At 40.3% G+C, this 24,879-nt stretch overlaps 1 protein-coding gene across 6 annotated transcripts in view; it reads right to left on the reverse strand.

The window, feature by feature from the left end:
* The window catches only part of ARB2A (ARB2 cotranscriptional regulator A), a 213,125-nt gene extending 193,131 nt beyond the window's left edge, over positions 1–19,994 (reverse strand). For 2 of the 6 annotated variants that reach the window (XM_082191367.1, XM_082191368.1), the window contains exons 1-4: positions 19,702–19,757; positions 15,456–15,579; positions 12,875–12,976; positions 7,408–7,508 (exon numbers count right to left, since the gene is read on the reverse strand). In XM_082191367.1, the coding sequence (XP_082047493.1) occupies positions 7,408–7,508; positions 12,875–12,976; positions 15,456–15,579; positions 19,702–19,734 (360 nt within the window). In that variant the 5' untranslated portion in view covers positions 19,735–19,757. Of the gene's footprint in view, positions 1–7,407; positions 7,509–8,779; positions 8,953–12,874; positions 12,977–15,370; positions 15,580–19,701; positions 19,760–19,815 lie in introns of those variants that run through there. The other 4 variants (XM_082191366.1, XM_082191369.1, XM_082191365.1 and 1 more) reach the window with 4 other exon arrangements.
* Positions 19,995–24,879: the final 4,885 nt, after the last annotated feature.

The raw sequence follows: 24,879 nt of genomic DNA on the forward strand, positions 1-24,879 counted from the left end.
TGGGATATTGTGGAGTTAGAAAATGCTTAGAAAAGGCTACCCAAATAATAAAGGGGATGGAGCAACTCCTCTCTGATGAAAGGCTGCAGCATTTGGGACTTTTTAGTTTAGAGAAAAGGTGAGTAAGAGGTGACATGAAAGAAACTCTTAAAATTATGCTTGGCATAGAGAAAGTGGATAGTGAAATTTTTTTCTCCCTCTTAAAACACTAGAACTTGTGAACCTATAATGAAGCTGAATTTTGAAAGATTTAGGAGAGATAAAATAATAAAACTACGACAGTGCATAGTTAAACTACAGAACTAGTTTCTGCAGGAAGCAGTGGTGTCCACCAACTTGGAAGATTTTTAAAAAGGGTTAGACACATTCACAGAGGCTATCAATGGCCACTAGCCATGATAGCTATAGCCTACATCCATTGTCAGAGGTGGTATGCCTCTAAATGCTAACTGCTTGGAATTCTGGGTGAACAGAGGACTATTGCACTCATATCCTGGTTCCCCATAGGCATCAGGTTTGCCACTGTCAGAACATGATGCTGTACTAGAGGGGCCACTGGCCTGAAGTTCTTAAGTTGCCCAGTAGGTGCCCTATTCATAGCATCTTTCAACTGCTGTCAACCTAAAAAGAGGAAACACCCAAATATGGGATTTCCTCTTCACCAGAACTAGCCTAGGAGCTATGCCTGGAGAAGTCACTTCAATGCTGCTAATGCAACAAAAACAATGCAGGGGGCAGCAGTTACAAGCTACCGGTCTCTGCAGCCACAGCAGGTGATGTGATTCTCCAGTGGTTTGACTCCACCCCTGGAGGTGCACTCCACTGTCTCCCAAGACAGAAGGATGCAAACTCTAACTCTATCCTAAAGGGTCAAAACAAGTTAAAAGAACAATTTGACCAACACAGAATAAACCACTCATCACATTCACTGAGGTTTATCCACCCTCTCCTGGCATAAGCCTGACACCCAAAGGTCAGCTAAAACGCATAGTGTTGAATCCAAAGTAGCATTACGTCACTGTCCTGTCAGTGGAAGGATTTCCTCTAATACAATGGGAATTCTGCCCTCTTCCTTTCTCACACACCCTGAACATCTTATAGGGGTTCCAGCAATGCTTTGGAGCAGATGTGGGGAGTGTGTGGTGCACCTATAGGGAAAGGAGGGGGGGGAGTCCTGTTGCACAAGCAGAAATCCTTGCACTAACAGGATACATTAGCTGAATACTGTTGAAAGGTACCCTGCACAATTAGGCAGCAGCCACCTCTGCTATCCAAGCCTGATATGTTATCATTTAGAGAACTTTCTATGGATCCAAGTGATTTTAATTAGGCATGTGATCTGTACAGTATGTTAGAAGTAAACTGCTTAGAGCCCCTAATGTGGTCATTAACCCAATTAGATTTAAAGCTTCAGCGTGATATAGACTATAATAATAAAATACTTAAGTATTTTCTCCTTTGGGAAGAGGGGTGGGACCTAAACTGAATGTAGCAGCAGTACAGGTATAAACACAAATATGCTTTTTCAATGCTTAAAAACAAAACAAATGAATTTATGGCATACAACTGTCAACTCGTTATTTTTTCTACTTTACTGTGTCAGTGTATGGTACTTGGCAAAAATGCAGAATGAGTATCATTAGACTGTCCTGCGCCAGTCTCAAGTGGTAAAGCTGACCTAAGGCTTGATACTGCTGTTGCTGTATGCTTGGGTTGAATGAGCTTTATTTTGACTCTGAAATGACAAACCTGCCAGTAAGTAACAAGAAGAGATGCTAAAGAAGCTTTTGACATACAACACTTGGACTCATTCTTACTATGAAAATCTATCCTAAAATATCTTAAAATATGGTTTAACATAGGCTTTTCTCGACTAATCATAGATAATGTTATCTATTGTTTGTCCAGATTCAAACAACATAGCATTCTGCAGTTAATCTAAAATGGAAGCAAAAGTTTGGAAACTCTTATTTGTGGCAACACCAAAGGCGGAGGACAGACCCTACAAGCGTCCCTATTTTCCAGGGCCAGTCTTGGATTTACAGAAGCCATCCCAGTTTCTGATTTGATCCCACTTTTCCTTAGGACACCCCTATTTTCATCGGAGAAGTGTTGGTGGGTATGGGAGTGGGAGCACATGAAGGCAAGGCTCACTGCAGCTCATTCTTCTAACACAAAACTATGGGTTTGTATTACATTCAAACCTTTCCTGTGTACTATTATTGAGATTGTCATACATTCCCTCATGCCATTTTAATCTCACTGGCCGCTGTTTTGTTGAGTCAGTGAAATATACAGAATGGTGATGCTAGGATATCCTTGGCCTAGAGTGGGGAGAAAAGCAGAAATGGGGATCCTTCTTTTCAGTGACAGTCTCTTGTTTTTCATAATGTGTAGTTCTACCCACAACCATCTCACTCAAGGAGATCAAAAATGTTCTCATCTTACAAGCAATATTATCCAGATATTTTATGCAAACGTATTCCACAATATCATCTTAATTGGATCCACTATATTTTATTTCTGTCAGGCCTCCTTATATAGTAACTATTTTGAAAAAATAAACGTTAAACAGTACAAGAACCCTAGCAGAGCTTTGAGTAGCCAAACTCAAGCACACTCTTTCCTTCCAACCACTCCATCACCCCCATTCCACAGCTAGCTCTGTACCATCTGCAGCCAGATGCCTCTGCTCCCAGGCAATCCTAGAGCTATGTAGGCTTCAGCTGCCGCTACAGCAATAGTGCCTTATTTAAATTGTTAATTTTTTAGCAAGCTACTAAATTATGCTGAATAATACATAACAGAGTTTGAAACCTGTAGTTTTGAAAATCTTATAGCTCACTCACATGCTAACAAATTTAATGAGATAAACAAGAGGCACATCCATACTCCAAAGTTAAGTTTAGTACCTCATCTCAGAGACCCATTGTAAACAATACACTTGAGTCTAGCCTCCCAGAGGCACAACAATATTTTAAAAAGCAAGGTATTATGCCTCTTGAATGTAAATGTTACTGTCCATTCTTCTGAAAAATATACCTCCATCTGTGCTTTCTTGGCATGTTTCCCTGGAAGCAGGAGAGAAATACTTGGCACTGATTAATGTCATTATGCCATTTTAAGTTATATATATGCTTCTGCTTGTGGACTAATTTTCATTCTCCCCACCTTGCTTCCCCTCTCTTTTAAGATAGTTACAATTTAAACTATTTAATGTTTCTTGGCATCTCAGTTATTAGTCTTTACTGGATACTAAAATGAAATCACAGGGCATCTTATAATAGTCACGATCTTAAGTCCCAAACATGCCACTGAAGAGGGAACACGTGTCTGCCAATGCCTTTCTAGTGCACACAAGAGGACCCAAACTGACTGAAACAAAAATTGGACAACTGGAGACTTTTCTTTCTGCTCTATGTGCTCCAAGCAGGTCCTCCTTGCTCTCTGGCCTGTGCATAAGGTTTAAATGTGCCCCCTATCTCCTCTGATTGGACATCCTCCTTTCACTTCGCAATAGCAATACAGACAAGGGGAGGCATGGGGGCCAGCATGGCACAGATCTTCATGATTCCTAAAAGGCATGTCCTCCAAACCATCATCAAATTAAAGCTGACATTGCTTTCTGTGAATTGCACTAGTATAAAAACCATTTTCAGTGTTTCCCAGAATGCCACAACAGAAAAACATGGATCCAGCACACAGATCCTCATGATTGTTAAAAGGAATTCCCTGAAAACAACCATCAAATAACTGATCACTATGTCCATACAGATAAAGATGCATAAGACTGTGTGCCTGAGTTCCATGTTTTTATGCCATAATGGGTCCAGCAAGCACCAGATTGATGTACGTATATAGATTACTGTATTTTTCTGTATATAAGGCTCGATTTTTTTACCCAAAAATTAGGTTTAAAATTGGGGCTTGTCTTATACACGGGTAGTGCTGAGGGGTGTTTCCTTAATTTGAAGTTCCCCAAAACAGGGGGCATCTTATACATGGGAAAATGCCATATATTGTAAAATTCACCAATGTCAGCTTTAATTTATTATTGGTTTGGGGAAGGTTCACTACACAGTCATTGGTTTGATGATTTACTCCAAAGAAGAAGAGGAGGAGGAGGAGGAGGAGTTTGGATTTGATATCCCACTTTATCACTACCCTAAGGTGTCTCAAAGCGGCTAACATTCTCCTTTCCCTTCTTCCCCCACAACAAACACTCTGTGAGGTGAGTGAGGCTGAGAGACTTCAGAGAAGTGTGACTAGCCCAAGGTCACCCAGCAGCTGCATGTGGAGGGGCGGGGACATGAACCTGGTTCACCAGATTACGAGTCTACCACTCTTAACCACTACAGCACACTGGCTCTTCATGTATTCTACTATGGTGGCGCTGACAAGTGCTAGATCTGTGATTTAATGGTGGGCTGAGGAAAATGGCATGCAAAAATCAGGCAAATAGAAAAGGATTCATTTTTAATCCAACTTTTAAATTCTTCCTGTTCCATTCTCCATAGCAGACATTTTGTGATTGGTGCCTACAGCACAATCAAAATTCTGCATGTGCCCACAGACCCAAATGGGTCCCCCCCCCACACCATTCTAGATATATCAGTGGCTCAGTAAGAGTCAATTTTCTTTCACTCATATATACCTCCAAATCATTATCAAGACTGTAATGCCTGTATAATTTTTTTGTTTAAAATTTGAGCCTTCTCAAATATTTACAGCCTGTGTGTGTGATTTCAGTCAAATGATCTCTTAGGGGTGGCCCAATTCTCTGTTAACCAACTTGCCGAAGCCAATATATGAGCAGTGTGGGTGGCCAGTGTGACCATCCCACACTCAATCTCATGCATACAGATAGACCTTTCTTCCCAGGCTGATGGTGTGATAGGAAGGAAAATCTGCTCTTCAGAGTTTGATTTCTTCCCATTACAGCATGGAGCTGGGAGAAGAGGAAGATGGAAGTAGAGAGGGAGATACTATGGCCTTCAGCTGACCTTTTAAAGCCATCTCATCTAGCTCTTGCATACCACCAGGGCTAAGAGCTCAGTGTTCAAGAAACAGGAAGAATTAGTTCCTATTTCCAGAGTGCTCCTACCTGCTGGCAATGGCAATATGCAAAAGGAAAAGATGCCTTGTTCAGCACCATTGCCAGCAATTTTGCTGGTGGCTGAAGAACTACCAGAAACGGCTTAGTGGGCCATGGGTTCTCCATTCCTACAATACATGACAGAAGAAAATAGTAGATTTCAACACACCTAGTCTTTAAGCAAGGGGAATCCTGCCCCCAACACACACACATCTAAGAAGACAACTGGGAACAACGAGAAATATCTTACATCTAGTTACAATCTGCTGGAAATCAAGGTTATATGGAAGAGACTTGTACAGTATTGCAGTCTACTATCAAATGCTTTCCATTTAAACATTGATATGTGGAAGCTGCTTTATTCATCAAATTATTGTGTGAAGAAGCTCACTATGTGTTGACCATTTTCCCCATGCCACCAAGCACCTTTCACAATTTCTGATAGATTAGTAAAGATTGCTTCTTTACACACATGGGAAATGGCTTCCGTGCATTTGTAATGTCACCATAATGTCTTAAATATGCCATAAAGAACATTAACTTTTTCTGTTCTTCAGGCACTTTAAATAGCAAGTAGGCTGCTATTACTGTTTAATTAAGGGCTCCCAAGTTAGATGCACACTGCTTTGTTTTGTAAAAAGATCCAGATTCCACGATCAGAAAGTGAATGATGTAAAATACATCTGTTGAATGGTCCTAGGCAACGCAAGAATTTCCCAAAACTTTGTTTCATTATCGGCTTGCAATTTAAATGTACATGCATAAATACATTTGATTGTAATCCTGACTGCTAATAATCCAAGCTTCTCATATAACCACTTCTAAATGCACTATTTTCAGAGATTCTACAATAATGCAGAATGTTAACATATTGAAGATTGTAAGCCCAACTGAGCAGCAGTATAGGGCTGCCATACATCCGGAATTTCCAAGAAATAGCTGGAAATTCAACGTCCAGGCAGAAATCGCTGAAACACATTTTTCATTAAAAATAGTTCAAAAACTTTTTTGTCCAGACTTTCCTTTTTGAAATAATGGCAACCCTAAATAATATTTTAATACTATTAAAACAACAGTGTTCAAACCCCTTGCCTAACGTATTCAAACATTTCATGTATGCTTTTTAACAAACACAGCACACTAAATAAAGGCCTCTGCTAGTCCTCTCAAATTTTGGATGGAAGCGCAAAAGCAAATGTAAGCAGAGAATACACAGACACATAAAGGTTAAGAAGTTTCAAACATCATTCATGAGACATTAGATCAAACCAAGGAAAAACAAAACAAATCAGAAACTTGGCAACATCTTGCTATCCTGGATCTTGAACTATAGGTTTTCTTGCTACACGTTTTGTATAGCAGGATACATTTTTTAAAATAAAATAACAAAAAAGATAAAATGAAAGTTAGTTTTTTTTTGAAAATCCTAAGATAATATTACCTGTATAACATGTTGCTCAAAATAGAGCAAATGCTCTGTTATAAAAATCTGAGGTTAATTATGTATGTCAGTGTAAAACTGCAGCATGCTATCCAAGATGAATTAAATTTTGAACAGAAAAAAATATTACGAAATTATGAAAATATTATGAAAATATTATCAGTTCACAAGAAAACTTAGTATTCAATGATTTTGGTATGTGTTTACTGTTCATTTGTTTGGAATTCTACACGAATAAGACTTAGGAATAGCTGCAAGGTATCATACTGAAATGGACAACTCCACCTTATACATACTTGTAGGTATCTTGGTGCAAGCAGAGGGCAAGTGTTCCTACAGGACAATCGATAAAGGACAGGACACCTTTTCTTGCTTATCAGATATACTCAGCTTGGTAACTGCCCATACCACATTGTATGGTTGCTACACTTTTAGAGCAGGACAGCTATGTTCCCAATGGGTCAGTTTACCTCTGCTTACAAGGCCATTTATTTCCAACATTTCCTTCAATTTAAAACGCAGTGGAACCTCAGTTCCCGAACACCTCCGTTGCGGTACGTTTCGGTTTTCGAACGCCAAAAACCTGGAAATAAATGCTTCCATTTTCAAACGTTTTTCAGAACCTGAACATGCGACACAGCTTCTACTGAGTCCAAGAAGTTCTTGCAACCAAGGGGAAGCTGCGGCTTGGTTTTCAAATGTTTCAAAATCTGAACAGGCTTCCGGAACAAATTTCATTTGAGAACCAAGGTACCACTGTACTGAACTTTCCCCTCTCACTCATTTAACCAAGTACAATGTTAATATGCTACACAACAAATATAAACACAAACATATACACAGCTGTATATTGCTTGTATATAATATATACCTCTCCAAGAGCTTCATAGCGCTTTTGGTTCCATCTGTGCAAATCTTCACGGTAGTTAAAAACAAATGGCTCTCCCGTTTTTATATGTCTTAACTGTCCCTCTACAAAAGAAACAATATTAGATTCAGAACATGAGCTTTATAAGTGGAGAGAATAGTTCACTGTGGAAAAATTAAACTGTTCATTGTGCAGAAGTATTCATGGGTTGAATGCTGAAAACCATGAGCAAAAAGACTTCCCCATCTCCTCCTCTTCTAGAAAAGCCACTCCTGATAGCTGAAGGCCCTTTCAGAAGGACCTGGGATGGGACATGAGTGAGTGCTGGGCAAAGGGTAATCAGGAAAATCTGACAAAACCACCTTGCAGAATATGGGTCGAGAAGCTGAGGAAGGTACAGGAAATTCCCTACAGTAAGCATCTTTCCAATTCTCAGAATCTAATTCTATGAGGACATTCAAAGAAAATGGGCAATACTATAATAAGCACACATTTCTAGATCAGATTCACAGTAGGTATAGGAAGACACAGAGAAAATGAAATGCTTTATAAAAAAAATCCAGCATTTACTTTTCAGTGCTCCTAAATATTTGGCCGAAGCTGAAATTCAAATATAATATTTGATAATTAAGGAAGCCATCCTAATCCAAATCTGAATAGCATGTACCATGCTAATATTGAACACTGTGGATCTCAGACTATAGGGCAATGTTCACAATGCTATTGTATCAATTAGCAATGTGTATCACTTATACTAATGTTTTCCTACATCTTTGTATCTTGAAAAAATGTGTAAAGCAGCTAGGGAAAAAAGTAACTTAACTGACACACTGCATTTAAATGGGAAAACAAGTACAGGTGAAATCTAAGAAGTCTCAAAATATGGGAATACTATAGTATCAAAGTAGGTTAATACATGACAAGATAAGTTCAAAGATCAAAGGAAATGCAAAAATAGTAGAGAGCAGAAATGCTAGAAACTGCCAAATGTTTTCTCTGAAAAACATTTTAGACACAATGAAACTAGAAAGAAAAAAGATTATTAAAAGAGTATCTAAGACTTATTACTCCAAATCCTGAAATATCTGAATGTAAAAGCAGGGTTTAAATTACTAGAAATTATCTTAATGGGAAAGATAAAGGTTAATTATTTTTTTCTTTGCCCCAGCAAAGACAGTTTTGTACATGAAAGTCTTTTTTATTATTTACTTGGAAAAGTCTTGAAGCCTCAAAATAAGTGAGAACTTTGTGTTATCTGCAGTATCTCTGCCTGTGAATATACTAATTACTAGTGTGAATAGAGAGAAATCAAAGTAGTTTTCTTTCTCAGCACTGTCATTACCTCAGTTTCAGTGTACTTTTCCCAATTACTAACCTCCAGGGGGAATGATCCTCCCCAACTTCATATCCAATATCTCAGGTCACATTACCCCTTTCTTCATGGCATATCATACTCTATGCTTCGTCCAAGGCGTCTAATTTTTTTAATGCTACACTCAGTTTCTATGCTCATTTTTAAGGCTGGTTATTGGTGAAGTTCCTCTCTCCCTAAGGAAATCACAGCATATTGTCTAGTAAGAATTGTAGTGTATTTTCAAGTTCTCTTAAGCGTCACTGAAACATCACTTACTAAAATTTCATTATTGCTTTGCCAATAAGAATAAGACACACCCCTTTCCTTCAAATACAGAAACATAATCAATAGTCAAAATGCATTAGTGCACACATGAAAAATTCCAGCCAAACATGCCAATTTGATGGAAGTGGGAACAGGGATGTGTTCACTTGTCCTTAACAATTCTACTCAAAGTCTATATCATACATTCATATTCAGATTTCAAGTCATCTTAGCAATCAGACCTACACTATTAAATGTGCACTCTAGAAAGGAAACAGTAGAGATTGTACTGCTCTAAAAATAAGAAGCTGAAAAGTAAAAGTTGAACCACTCCTTTCAAATAGCATCACTTTCATGACACTTTTGGTTTCTAAGTACCTTCCTATGAAAGTCATCAGGGTATTAAAAAGCTAAGTGTTGCATAAATGACTACATTTAAAGAAAAGCTTTCCCCCATAAAATTGGAAGGTATGAGACAATATTAAGAAGCTCAAGGTTTTGGGTTGTTTTCTTATTCAGAATATAGGAACTACTTCATGTTAAGAGTAATACACATCTTTCAGTATGCTGTCTCTTACAAGCCACATGTTTTAGGGCCAACCCCCCCCCCCCCATGTTATGGTTGTAGACAGTCTTTATTTCTATGACTTATCAGGACACTCAACTCAGTGATAGCCAGCTGGAGAGCAATGGTTATGACAGATTTCTATTTCACATGTAGCATTAAGATTTCTAGGGAGAAGGCTACAGCTCTCTTGTCAGATTTCTGCTTTGCAATATCCCCCAAGGATATCAAGACATGTGCTTTGTACAAGGCTGCTTATGGAAGGTGTAGAAGCTTCAGCTGGTATGGCCTAACCCCAGAAAGAATTGGATTTGTGGGTGTACATCAATAGTCCATTTTTACACTTCCTGTTGTTATCTGACTACAACTCAAAATACAAATTTTGAACCTGAATGGCATGGAATTTACTTAACTTACATACTGCACATTTCCTATGCTTACTCCCTTCCACTGTGGAACCTCATACAAAGTGCTCCATATATTTGCTGCTTATAGAAGCTCAGGGCCAAACTATGTTACATTAAAAACATTTTTAACTACCATCTTAGAATAGGCTAACTCTCTTCCTTTACAAAAAGCAGCTGCATACACACATCACCTGGATGTGGACTACTTGGAAAAGTAATTTAAACTCTCCCCAAAGGTACTTCCTTGCTGGCTTTCAGTGACAGATAGAGACTAATACTGCGTAGTGGAATCTTATTATATTTACAATGAAATGACCTAGTGGGTTCCACAGTGATTATTTCCTAGTAAATGTGTATAGCATTTCAGCCTTCCTCTTGGAACCTGCTTACTGCATCAAATCTCAAGTCCTGAAACATATGCAATACCAGAGATTAAAAATAAATATATACAGAGGTGCTTTAAAACTGGCTTAAGGACAGGACAGGACAGGCTTAAGGCAGGCCCCTTTGGTATACATAGCCTTAGAAGGTATGCAGTGTTTCCTAGTATGGTAGGGAATGAAGAAGGAGCTTTTTCTGCCAAGGCCAGAGCTTCACAGGCTTACCCTTTTAGGGCTTGTCTGAGACTTAAGTCTCCTAATTAACTGACCATTAGGAATCCAAAAAGGCCCATTAGGACATCTGCTTAACAACCTATTAAGCCAAAGATAAGTTACACAGAAGGCAGGCAGAAGACTCTTTTTATAGGGTGGTAAGAGTCTTTTGGATTAGTTCAGTGACTATACAATTCTCCCAGGCCTAAGGCTGAGGAACTTTCCTGAGCCAGGCCCTTGGGCTAGCTAGCATGAACTGCACAATTCCACTTCAAAGTTGGGCAACTTATGGTTGACAACATCAAAGCCTTAATTAGTTTCCTAAACAAATGCAATTAAAAAGGAGGGGGTTAATTCAGTAAACAGTTCTTGGGTGTGTTTTGTACTTTTAAATGTAAATTTAAACCATGGACAAATTATGAACTTGTTGAACATGGCCGCGCAACAGCTCAATTTAAGCAGCTGAAACATAGTTGAACCCTTGCAAGACCACATGCGTCTTGTCTAAGCTGACAATCTTGCCTTTTACAGTGTTCCAAAAATCTGGCTTCCATTTGAGATCTAATACAAAGTATGATGAAAACCACTTAAGATTTTCCCTCCAGGGGCAACTCTGAGACTTACATGCTTTGTATTCTTAAAGAGTAAGCAGCAGCATAAATTGCCATTACTCCAACCATCTTCTAATAGCACAAGAATTTTGTTGCAAACAAAAAACTCTCTCAACTTGTGGAATGCTCTCCCCAGGGAGGTTCAGCTGGTGCCTTCATTATACACCTTTAGACGCCAAGCAAAAATGTTCTTCAACCAGGCTTTTTACTGATTAACATCCTATACGCTTTTAAATGTGTTTGTGGAATGGTGTGCAGGGATGGGGTATATTAATTTGTGGACCCCCTATTTTATTATTTTGTGTTTTTATCTTGTATTTTTATGTTGTGGACTACTCTGAGATCTACAGATAAAGGGCTATATACAAACTTAATAAAATAAACAAATAAATAAATTACTTCCAAAAGCTTCTTCATTTATTTCCAGTGAGCAATTGCATGCATGCAAAGCTAGATATAGGTCAGGTTCATGGCAATTCTGGAAACAATTCTCATTAAAATCAACTACATTTGCTTTGAGCTATGCTTTAGATCACAGCTGCTATGACAGCACAATATCCTGATTCCAAATATATTGCATAATAATACATTACATAGTAATATATAGTAAATAATTAAGATGATGATGGATTTGTTATTATTTCCCCCACTATGTTTTCAGCTGTTCTTATTTTAAATGTAAGTCACCTTGAGCCTGTCATGGAAAAATGTGGGGTATAAATATATAAGAACAACAACAAACACTGAAGTTAAGCAGGCTACCTACAAACTAACATGTTAGTGTTTCCCAAAGTGGGTGGTACCGCCCCCTGGGGGCCAATGAGATTACCGTATTTTTCGCTCTATAAGACGCACCAGACGACAAGACACACCTAGTTTTGGGAGGAGCAAAACAAGAAAAAAAATATTCTGAATCTCAGAAGCCAGAACAGCAAGAGGGATCACTGTTCAGTGAAAGCAGCAATCCCTCTTGCTGTTCTGGCTTCTGTGATAGCTGCGCAGCCTGCATTTGTTCCATAAGATGCACACACATTTCCCCTTACTTTTTAGAAGGGAAAAAGTGAGTCTTATAGAGCAAAAAATACGGTACTTACGGGGTACTAGTAGGCAAGAGCATGGCAGGAAGGCACTTGGTGTGCAAATGACTATCACTTGGGAAAGTTGATATCACTAGATCAAGTTAATCAATTTTACTGAATTAGAATTTTGAGTAAATGTGAAATTACTTGTTACTGTATTGCTTTTATTGTGCTATTATCTTTCTTAATGGGTCATGAAAACCACTATTCTGAATAAGGCTTTTGATAGTGTTCGGTAGGGGAACTGATGATGAGTTTACAGAACCAAGAGGGCAGTGGCTTGAAAAAGCTTGGGAACCATTGCCTTGGAAAAAATTGAACAAAAATTTTCAGTGAGGCACCACTACCATTCTGAGCAACTGTGTTCCTATGTTTAGAATGGCCCAAGGAAAAACTACAGCAACATAAAATGTGTTATTTGTGATCAGATGAAAACAGGATGTATTTGAATACTTGAGACTATTACTTTAGTTGCATTGTTTAAAACAGTTGTACAAAGAAATCAGACTCAAACAGCAAGCTATGAATCAAAGTTCTGGGGGGAAATATTAATATTCAATCACTTCTCAATGAGTTCTTACAGCATTCATTACTTACTTTCATTAAAAGCATATTCAAATCCTTCAAGTGTATCAGGAAACTCAAGAGGTGGCTCATCTTTTTTCATCAGTTCATCCAAGTCTATTCTAGACAACAAATCTGAAAAAGGGTGGGGAAGAAATTTGTCTTTCTGTAGACTGCAAATTCAGTTAATTACTTGCCCTTCTTCTTTTTTAAGTGTCTTTTAAAAAAATGTATTCTAGAATACATTGAACAAGTTTTTATTTGGATTTCAATACTCCTTTGAATAACAGATAATATTAGATTAAGCTGGACAATTATTAATCCATCCCAATGACAGGTTTCTACATACATAGACCATTTGATCATAAGAAGAGGAACCAGCAGCAAAGTGTTGCAGTGTATCATCATGCCCAACTTCAGGTTTCCCCCAAAGATTAGTTGTTACCTCCCTCTTCTTTCTCAGTTGACTCATTTTGGCTCCATATCTGCCAACACTCAACCACAAAGTTTGCTATTGGAGGGAGTGATAATGCAAGAGTAACTGAAGCAATGTGAAGGCTGCCAGAGACAACAATGAAGTACTTTTGAATGAAACTTACTTAGAAACTGTCCAACTTTTCATTTCTACTATTCTTGTAATTTCAAAATCAAGGCAGTACAGTCTTCTACATTGCCAAAGGGCATATGGTAACACATCTGAAATGTTTTCCGAGGAATCTGTTATTTTGGGGGGAAAGCAGCAGAGGTTTCCTCTATTTACTCTATTTACAGAGTGATGCTACCCCAAACTAATCCTTACTGGGAAGAAAAAGGATCAGTCACTATAAAATTTTGCTTTGCTGTGGAAAGCACATGGAACATTTTGAATTTATGCCAGTGGAAAGTATTGTTGGCATAACCACTAATCTGGAAGGACATTGTCAGTGCAAACAGAAACATGTGAAGTTAGTAATGTAGCAGGGGGCGATGGCTTAGCTCAGATCTGATCATCAAACAACGTTAGTCCTACACACCAAAATGGCAAAAACACGCAGCCCACTTAGTAAGTAGAAGGCCCACATGAATAATCCAGAGGTCTGCATGCTGAACCCATACACTAAGTTATTATTTGCTGTTCTTATACACAGTGGGCCATGGAAGCATCTAATGTGGGTGGGAACACAGTGGGCTCTTCCTAGGAGTGTGTTTCAGCATTCACTTGGGGAGAAGGCTTTGACCAGGTTGTTGGAAAGCACTGAGCAATTTCTGCAGTCACACTGTGGCTGGTGTCTTCTGCATAGTTGCATTATCAGATATTACCAGTCACAATATTGTGATTGATAGGTGACAGTGGAGTTGCAAAGGGTGAGGTTTAAGCAATAGCCAATCACTCTGTACTGTTTTGTTTCCGTTAGTTTTGCTTTGCTTTTTGCACCAGTGCTGAATAGAATTTCACATACACTATGTAATCACGAGTGTGGCTTATTTGTAACTTAAGATATTTGGGGCAGGGAGGGAGAGAAAAGCATTTGCTTTTCACTATCGTATGTCAGGATGGCCCACACACTTTTCATTTCCATAGCATATGTAACAGGAAACATGGAGCATATTGGTCCCATATTGACTAAAGTAAAAGATGTTCAATAAGACTTGGATTCATTGATAAAATGCATCCACAATGACACATACATTGTCAGTGTCAGGATGTGCATCCATTTACTCCAGATATTCATGTAGAGAACCTATATTAACACGGGTACTATCACAAGTCAAGAAATTGAATCTAGAGAACTTTGCTCATGCAAGGAAGGACACATATTCCCACCCCCCTTCTCACATTTCTCCATGCTATTAGAATCTGAAACCAGTTTTGTTATGGCATTATTGTAAGCTTAGAGATTCTGGGTGACAGTTAGCTAAGTTTTGCTCAGAACAGACCCACTGGAATTAATAAACATGACTACGGTCAATTAGTTTCATTTGGTCTACTCTGAGTAAAACTTAGTTGAATACCACTCATTACTTTTTCAGCAGACATCTGTCTGCATTATTATTCTGATGTCCACATTAACAAGGTGCCACCAAGTGCATCAAGGGTCCCTGCTTCAACCTGGCACCTTGTAGAGATCCCATTTCACCTCTAATATGCCCCAAATACCTTTGTGCCATCTCACTTCATCTCTGGATATGCCTGACTACAATGCACATCACTGAATCTAGGCTCTAAGAGTTTTGCAGCAATGTGAACTGGGTGTAACAATATTATTTAAAACACTGTTTTAAAGAAATATTTTACTCATCATTTGGAAAATAGAATATTGTATACAACACTGTATTTTAGTTTTCCCAGATTTTCCAGTTTTTCCATTTCCGGATTTGGTAGGAAAGACTAGGGGGTGCGTTGTTCACATCTCTGTATACAGGTAACAGCATTCCCACTGTGTGTATTGGCTTCCTTTTCCAGAGAAAGAAAAAAGAAACCTAGACAGGCAGTGGTAAGAAATGTATAACAGCTGAGAATGTGGGTTGCACTCATTTGCACTTGCTCACCTGTTTCACTAATCACACAATTATAGTTCATCAGAGCAAAGTCTACGGAGTGCCTATGGAGGAGAAGTTCCAAATTAATTTGTACCCTTTAATGCTGTAGTCTTCTCTTTTTCATCAGGACCTCCCTGTTGAAGCTGTGCCATGCTTATCCAAATTCTCAGCCAGATTAAAATAACGGAGGGAACATGCATCAATCTTGGGAGGATGAGCTGAAAAATTAAAGAAAGTTCAGAATTTGCAGTCAGTTTGGTTCCACTTCAGAATGTTTCTTGAAAATGATCAGAAGTAAAACTGTATTTAATTTAATTTATTGTATCTCACCTAAGGTACTCTACCTTGCAGTCTCTAAAATAGCCAAAACAAAAAACAAAAAATTTCTAATATGAAACAATCCTCAAGTTAAAACCAATTACAGAAACCATAGCAACAAAAAACACAGTAATAATTCCAACACAGCAAAGCACAAACAGGAAAATGATCAGCCAAAGGTCATTTTCAACAGTCAGGCCTTTACCAGCAGCTTGAAAACATACAGTGACAGGACTTGGCACAAATTGTTTGGCAAGGCATTCCACAGGATAGGCACCACCTAAAAGAATAAACAAGCTCTGGTTGTCATCAGCTGTACAGAGGTACCTCGGGTTATATACGCTTCAGGTTGCATACGCTTCAGGTTACAGACTCCGCTAAACCTGAAAAAGTACATCGGGTTAAGAACTTAATTCGTTCTGGAGGTCTGTTCTTAACCTGAAACTGTTCTTAACCTGAAGCACCACTTTAGCTAATGGGGCCTCCTGCTGCTGCCGCCGCACCACCAGAGCACGATTTCTGTTCTTATCCTGAAGCAAAGTTCTTAACCTGAAGCACTATTTCTGGGTTAGTAGAGTCTGTAACCTGAAGCGTCTGTAACCCAAGGTACCACTGTACCTTATAAGAGAGATCTGAAGAAAGGCCTCAGATGATGATCAAAGCATGCTGAAAGTAACATAAGGGAAAAGATGTCCAAGTCCCAATATGTTTTGCTTTAAAGTTTAATACCAGCACATTGAATTGAACCCTGAAACAAACTACCAGCTAATATAAGTCATGGGAAATCCACTATATGGCAATTTAAGCACCTAGCAACCATCAGTAACCTAGATGTAGCATTTTGTACAAATTGCAATTTCCAAGATAGTCTGTAAATCCAAACTGAAATCAGATGGTCTCACCACCAGCAGTACTTCTGTTTTGTCTAGATTAAGATGCAGCTTACTCCACCTTTTCCAGGCTTTCACATCTACCAACTGCCTCTTTAGAATCATGTGAAAATTAGAGAGAGAGCTGGGTGTCATAAGCATCATGATGAGATTGTATTCAAATCTCTAGACCTTTTCTTGTAGCATGGGCACAAAACTTAACCTTAACCTTGCCAAACCCCATAAACCAAGGGGAACAGCAGCTGTTCCCCAGCAGCCACCTTCTGAGTCCTATCTGCAGGAATGAGCAGATATACATCAACACTGTACTCCAATTCCCTTCCCTTCAAGGTGGTCTAGAAGGATACTAGAGTCAGTTGGAGATTCAAGAAAATAGGGTCACATTTCCTTTATCCATCTCCTGGCACAGAACATAACCAAAGGTGATCAAGGAAGTTTCTATGCCTAACCCAAGTCACAAGACAGACTGGAAGTAATCTAGATTGTTCTAATAATCTAGATAATCTAGAAGTTCTTGGAGCCGCTCCATAAAAGCTAAAATACTTTTTTTAATTGAGAAAAAGATACAAAATTTTCTGCAAGCTGAGCTGGACGGCACCTTCCAATGGAACAGATTGTGCCTGTGCTCTAAGAGCAATGTCTTAACCGAATAGGAATGAATTGTGATGCCATGCATATATACCTAGCCCCAAGTCTGCAGGGCTTCGATTCTCTTCCTGCAGTAGTCCCCAGCTCATATCCTTAATCTTGCTCACCCTTTAAACCTACATTCATCCCGCAGCTTTTTGCCCACAGCTTCTTCTGTAAGACTGGAAATATCCAATATGAATTTCCATTTACAGCCACTTTCTTCTAACCTTATTTTTCCATCTTTTACCCACTCCCACTCTTCCTTGACTCTGTCCATCTCCAGTCCCACAATATCTGTGACACAAAGCTGTAGGGCTCTCCCCTTCTGGCCACAGCTGACTGTGCTAGGCCTCAACACTCAGTTAGCTAAAGCTTGAGATCCTATAGCAGAGCAGGATCATGATGATCAACATTAGCTTCAGAATTTGCACCCTAGCCTTCCACATATTTGTCTCAACTATATCAACTCCTTTTCCAACCTTTAAATTCTTTCTCATTCATCCAATTTGTGGGCCTCGCACAGCACACTTTTCATTGTGCAATTCACACATTAAGTAGACCTACAGGGTATTTCTTCTAGGATACTGACAGAAATTCTCACCTTTAGGTCCCTAAATTTCAGCCACTAACCACATACCATTTTCCTTCTGGAAACAAAAAACCATTTGTAGCATAAAATGAATTTTGTCCTTGGGGTGTGTGTTTACTACACCAGTCAATGTTAGCAGATTGGGGTAGTAAAACACCCAATTGTTTTGTCATAGGTCAGCGAAAGGTTAAGAAAATGTGTTGTGTGCCAATAGATTATAAGAAACCTTATTCCTCTAACCCAGGGCAGTTTTCTTAATGGGGTCAGAAAAATACACCACAAAACAGTTAATATTAGCTTGCTTTTATTGCAACTGTGATTTTATATTTTATACTTTTAATTTTATCTTATTAGTCAGTTAACCATTATAAATACCTGACTTGCTTTCAAGTATCTGCACTATTTTAATTAAAATCTTGACATTCCCTCTCAACAGACAGCAGTTAAGCATGTATACAAACTCTTTGACATCAAACAATGTAAATGCAATGAACTTGAGGGAGCTCAGAAGCAGTAGGCAGCAATATATTAAAAGGTAACAGCTGCTAGTAAATACTGATATTAATTCCTCAACCTTGCAAATAATTTAATTAATTTTACTGATTTAATCTAGCATGGCCCAGACTGTTTAAAATGTTGATCTCATTTCTTGTGAGTTTTGCGTTTATGCTGCACACCAGTTTGAAATCTGATATAATGAAGGGCGTATGTGTGTGTGTATGCAAAAACAAGAATGACCAAGTGCAGCATTTATTTTATGCAAGCCTGCCTGAGTGCATTTCTCAGCCTCAATTTTCTGTGGCAAGTCCAGACATCTGTGAAATATACCCTCACAGCCCTGGCATACAAGCCCCCCCCCCCATGTTCTACAGGACTGTTATCTGTTGCTCAGACTCCTGTTTCAAGTCTCTTACCTTTTAAGTCAGCTTTGCAATGCCTCTACATTTCTGGCCACAACCTTTCCAAAAGCTAGCACTCTTTGCCACCCCCCCAAAAAAGTCAAGACTGTGGGAAACACAAAAGACCTGCAACTCACATGTTGCTAAGCAATACTACATAACCTACCCGAACCAGCTAGAAAATTTTGGACAGAGCTCAAATGACTAATCTAGCAATCAGAAACGTACCAGGTGAACGTTTTAATTTCATTTATACGACAATTGTTTATGTTTTTACATGCAAGCCAAGTTTGGGAAAAGAAGTAAAAGATGACTCAGCATTTACATACTGTCAGGTGAAAAAAGGAATTCCTATGGGGGAGGGATATAGTGTGGGGAATCCAGCTGCTGCCTGGTAAAAGTGACAAGAGCAAAGCATCACAGCGCAGCGAGATCCTGATTGTTATGCATACATTCAAGGCACTCGGCTGAGCAGCAAACACGGACTATATGCCAAATGTGAAGAGGAACACATTTTTTAAGAGGCCAGTGACAGGCTCCTGCCATCCCTCTCCCTCCCTCTTCCCGGGGCCAAGGTCCTGGCGATCTTTTTTTCTCTGAGCGACAAGCCCAATTCTCCCCGCCCCCAGAGCAGAGCGCCAGAGCCAGGAAACAACGTGGGCGAAGCAGCTTGAAAGGAAAAGGGACTCCTGTGATTTCTGACGCGGCGGCCACCTTGTACTTCCTGGTCGCAGCAGCCAACCAGGAGGAAGAACAAGAGCGAGGGCAGCTACAGCTCAAAGACAGTGGCGCTCCGCCCGAGGTGGACAAGCGAGGTGCCGCCACCTCAGAGGCGGGAAGGCAAGAGGACGGTGCCCCCGCCGCCTGTGGTCAGGCGCAGCTCGCTCCCTCGGCTGAAGGCCACGCAGCCCGCGGCGGAAGGGAGGCGGCCAGTAGCCGGGAGAAGGCGGCTTCCCCTCCGCCGCCTCCACCCGTCAGTCCTGTCTCTTTCACACACGGACACACGCACAACACCTGAGGGAGGGGGGTGAGGTGAGCCTCTGCCATTCTCCTCAGCGGGGGGGGGGGGAGCGAGGGAAGGGGCGGCCGTTGGCGCGCGCAAACCTCGGCGCAACGGCTGCAACGTACCTGCTGCCGCCCTTCCCGGTGGAGGGGAGGGGAGGGGGCGTGGCCAAGGCTTGTTACCGGGAAACGCGCCGCCGCTTCTCGCCTCACTGTTTTGTAATGGGGGGAGGGAGGGTTGTCCCGCCCTCGCTTCCTTGCTTTGCCTTCCCCCTTTTTCCCGCCCTTTCCTTTCCCCTCAGCTCCACAGACGAGAGGCGAATTTCGAGAGTTCCACTTCCGGGCCCGGGGGAATGACGTCACACACAACCCGCGCGCAATCGAACTAAGGGACAAAAGGAAGGCGGGGGAGGGGCTTCCTTCCTGCCCGCCCGCCTGCTTCCTGCGCTCAGAGAAGTCGCTGTCAAGTCCGGATCGAGAGAGAGGGAGCGCCAAGGCGTCAGCGAAATAATGTGCTGGATCAACTGAGCATGCGCAGGTCCCCTCGGAGTCTGCTCAGTAAGAGCCGGCGAAGCCGCCGGTAGCTTTTTTTCTGCCCTCAGTTGAAGGAAGTTCCACCTCAGTACGATTAGCCAAGGCAATCGGATCCGTTGCTTGAAGTCCCAAACCTGCCTGGATGCATTTTGGCTTGCCTGCTGATGAAAGTGACCGTGTGGTGATTGGTAATATCGTCATCCCTAAGTAGTAGCAGTTGCCAGGACATTGTCCTGTTCGCCTCTGCATTGTTTCATTCTTATTTTGGACATTGTGGTAGATTGCAATGTTTAGCTGGTGATGTATTGCGATGTTAAAAACCAGATATTGCCCAGCTTTTGCACATGTCGTGATTAGCGATATATTACCAGGTCAAATATTATGAAACAGTTATCGCAATGCGAACTTCAAACCAATATATTCTCCAGTCTTAACAACTGCTGTGGAAAAGTAGTGATTTCCATGTTAGGGATCATTAGGAAAGGGATTGAAAATAAATCTGCCAACATCTTAATGTCATCTATAGTGAGACCACACACAGGATATTGTGTACAGTTCTGGCTGCCTCACTGCAAAAAGCATGTAGAACTGGAAAAATTTCAGAAAAGGGCAACCAAAACAATCAAGGGTATGAAGCAACTACAACATTTCAGGCTCTTTAGTTTAGAAAAATGGCGCGTATGGGGTGGGGAGGGAGATGATAGTGTATAAAATTATGTATGATGTGAAGAAATAAGCTAAATAAAAGTTTTTATCTCCTGTAATATTAGAATTCATGGCCATCTAATGAAGTTGAATGTTTGAAGATTCAAGACACTAAAAAGCATTTCACACAATTGATATTGAAAGACGTTAAAAAGTGATGTCCTGTATCCACTGTCGTTGCCTCCACAGATTGCCTCTGTCTCTATAAACCAGATGCTGGGAATCACAAATGGGGCAAGTGTGGTTGGTCAAGTGTGAGAACAGGATGTTGAACTAGATGGCTCCAGCAGACCTCTTCTTCTGTTGCCCAAGAAACAATGCACCCCCCATTTACCCTTGAAGGAGTTACCTGAGGTGGCAATGTAGCATTGCAGTGTTACTTCTTCTGCCAAAATGTACTTCTCCTGCTGGACAGTGGGAAATTGGCCCACTGTCGAGTCCTTTGCCAGATTCTGGGGCTCAGTAAGTGTCTGGCGTTGAAGCCCTTGCCGGTGAGTCCCTACCTGTGATCATTTGTTGTTCCTGACCAAGTAAGGCACTGCTTCCCAAACAGTGGTCCATAACCTACCAATGGGCCTTGGGCCACTTTCAGGTAGGCATCAGTGCCACAGCCTACCCAGTATCTCCTCACTTGCAGGTCCACCCCCTAGATGTGCCATAACCTTTTGGTAGGGCCAATGCCAGCTAGATGGTGAACTGAGTAGTGGATGGGAAGGGAAACACCTGACAGATACGGAAGTCATGCAGTTAATTCAATAATTTTCTTCATATTCAGTCTTAGCCTGGTGCAGCAAAAGATGTCACTGTGAATTTTTCCCAATTGGCCAGACTAAATTATACTAATAACTTTGTTAGTTAAAGATGTGGAAAGCTAGAGAGTAATTTAACACACATAGATGATATTCACACTGTAAGGTAATATGGATTTGGAGAAGATGCCAAGATAAATAATCTACCTTTTGCTATGCATATCCTATGTATTTTTCTTGATTCAGCTTGTACATTGCTGATCTGTGGGCTAAAAATAAGTTCAGTGCAACTTGGATTTGATGTGTGCTTTGAGTTAAGTGACTGATTTTATAGACTTAGAAATCCGGTGGTCCACCTGATACTTATAAGCAGGTAACAGAATATATAGAACTGACGTCATGGGAACTTCTGAAGTTTATTCAAAGGAATACCTTATTTAATTTCAATGACATACGGGACATCTTTGGGGGAGGAGTTGATGAAAACTACATTGCCCTAAAGCAAGTCACTTTAACATAATAACCCATTTGGTTTTGGGACAGTGTGTTCCACATGATTTCTAAAATTCTGAATATTACAGGCTTGGCCTTATTTCAAGGAGCAAAGAAAGAAATTTAAGGCATTAATAATCCATTTCCTTGTAGCAGCTTGATGGAGATTGCCTTCTTATGGAGAAGGGATGATTTGCTAACTTTGGAAAACTGGTACAATAGGGTTTAGAAGGTTACACTTGTAGACGAATTACCGTATTTTTCGCACCATAGGGCGCACCGGACCATAGGGCGCACCGAGTTTTTAGGGAGGGAAATCAAGGAAAAAAATATTTCCCCCCCCCCCCAGCCCCAAAGAGCAGCGTACAGGCTGCACACAACCTCTCCCTGCCAGAGGGGTTGCGCGCAGCTATGGAAGAAAGCAAGGCAGTGAGCGGGATGGATCCCGCTCGCTGTTTTGGCTTCCCCTTTAGCCCCGCGCAGCCTCTCCTTGCCGGGAGAGGCTGCGTGGGGCTAAAGAAGCCATAGCCCTGTGCAGCCTCTCCTTGCGGAGGGGTTGCGCGCAGCTATGGAAGAAGGCAAGGCAGCGAGCGGGATCTATCCCGCTCGCTGTTTTGGCTTCCCCTTTAGCCCCGTGCAACCTCTCCTTGCTGGAGGGGTTGCACGCGGCTATGGCACAAGCCTGCATTCGCTCTATAGGACACACACACATTTCCCCTCAATTTTTGGAGAGGAAAAACTGCGTCCAATAGAGCGAAAAATACGGTAGCACAAGATGGTACAGTGCTCAGAGGCAGCATTACTGGAGATAAATTTTATGATCGACTGTTTCCCTTGATTTCTTTCATTAATTCCTCACCAGAACGTAGACCAACTTCTGTTCACTTATTTTTGTTATCCTGAACCTTATCTTGATATTTCAGATTTTCTCTTTATATATCATGTCATTGACTCCCTCCAAGGTTTAAAGAAGGCTGTTGTTAACTTTGCAAGTTCTGCTGATGCAATCAGTCCTTTATGCTTGGCATTTATTGATATATTCTTCCCAAAGTGTGTAACAAGGACTCATTGCTCATTTATGTATCCCCCCCCCCCTTGATACAATGTTTGGAATGTTTGGATAAGTTTAATGTTTTGTCTGTGGTTGTGTGTGTGGTTACTTGCCTAGCTGACACTCCCATACTCCTCCTTTTCTCCAGTCTCCAGTTCCCCTTTATGGGGAAGGCTTGCAGCTCAGCAGTAGAGTATTTGCATTGCATGGGGTTTTAATTTTATTTTACAATTTATCTGGATGAAGACATAGCTGAATTCATAGTGACCAAGTAGCTAAGGGCATACCTCAATCTGTCCTCTTCTTCTGGATGATTCCAAACCATCTAAAAATATTATATCTTTGCTCTTCTGAATTACATGCTTTAAAAAAAGTTCCTTTTGTTATCTTCAAAGATAAGAGATTTTTTAAAAGAATAAAATACAAAGAGCATGAAGAACAAGGGTTGTACCACCAGTCATGAAAAAATTAAGGGCACTGATATTTTAATAATATCAAGCATAATCTATCTGAATGACAGGAAATGACATGTGATAGTCCCAGGGCAATCTGAGTACCACTTACCTTCATCAACCAATGCCAATCTCCTGGAAGTCTTTGTAGGGAAAGGTTATTTCCTGCCTTCTTTTGAATTTTAACAGGGGAAGAGTTGTAGCTGATCTCCCAAAGTGTATTATTCAAAACATGTTGGAATTATCACACTTCTTTCCTTATTTGTTCAGGTTTTTTTATGCAGGATATTAACCCTGCACCAGTGTGGCTTTCCATATATTCTTTTTGTCAGTAAGAAAAAGCAGCTGCTGGGTGATCCTCTAAAGTGGGATTGCATGTGGATGCTAGTTGACTATTAACATCAAACAAGGCAGGTCTTGCAAGCAGTAGTTAAATCACCAGTAGGTTCGGTTAAAGCTGTAATATTCCCATTGCCTTAGGAGTACATGTGTAATTGCACCTGTGTTCTTGAAGTCTGATCATGCAAGACAAAGAATGCCCTCAGCTTTCAGTTATGCACTTGGTTGCAACTAGCACTTTGCAGGCAGCGATCACATTTCCCAGAATTAGGTTCTCAGCCTCCATGTGTCATGATAATGTTTGTATGGGATGGATTTTCATTTGCACTCAGTACTTGATCTGTGCCCAAAAGGGCTATTTCTTTGTTCACATTGAAGTGCAGACTGCCAAGAGAACATAAAATAATCTTTTCGAATTCAGGAACAGCTCATTTATTTTGGTTTCAATATTATTCTGTCAAGAATAAAAGGGAAATAAATATCCACATTAATTTTGCATTTACTAAAAAAATATATTAAAGGGTTGTTTCCCACATTACAAATTTTGACACTAGGGGGCTCCCCACAAGTCATTTTGAGATAATGTATTTGAATCACTTTGAAGTATTAAATTGCGGTATATAAATACTATGCGCTTCTGTTGTTATGACTGCTACTATTATGCCTTTAAAAAGTAATGTGATACAGCTGACTACACATAGCTGGATTTCAGAATGACGAGTACTGCAAGTTCTGCAACCAACTCAACATGAACAATACAGTTCTCAAAACTAATGAGATGTAACCCAGCATTTCTGTGTAAGATTTTCAGGAAATGACATCTTAGAAATTACAAACAGTATATTTTGTCTTGTGCATTTTAATCCTT

The sequence above is a fragment of the Podarcis vaucheri genome (genome assembly GCF_965113315.1).
Source record: "Podarcis vaucheri genome assembly, chromosome: 11".
NCBI classification, from domain to species: Eukaryota; Metazoa; Chordata; class Lepidosauria; order Squamata; family Lacertidae; genus Podarcis; species Podarcis vaucheri.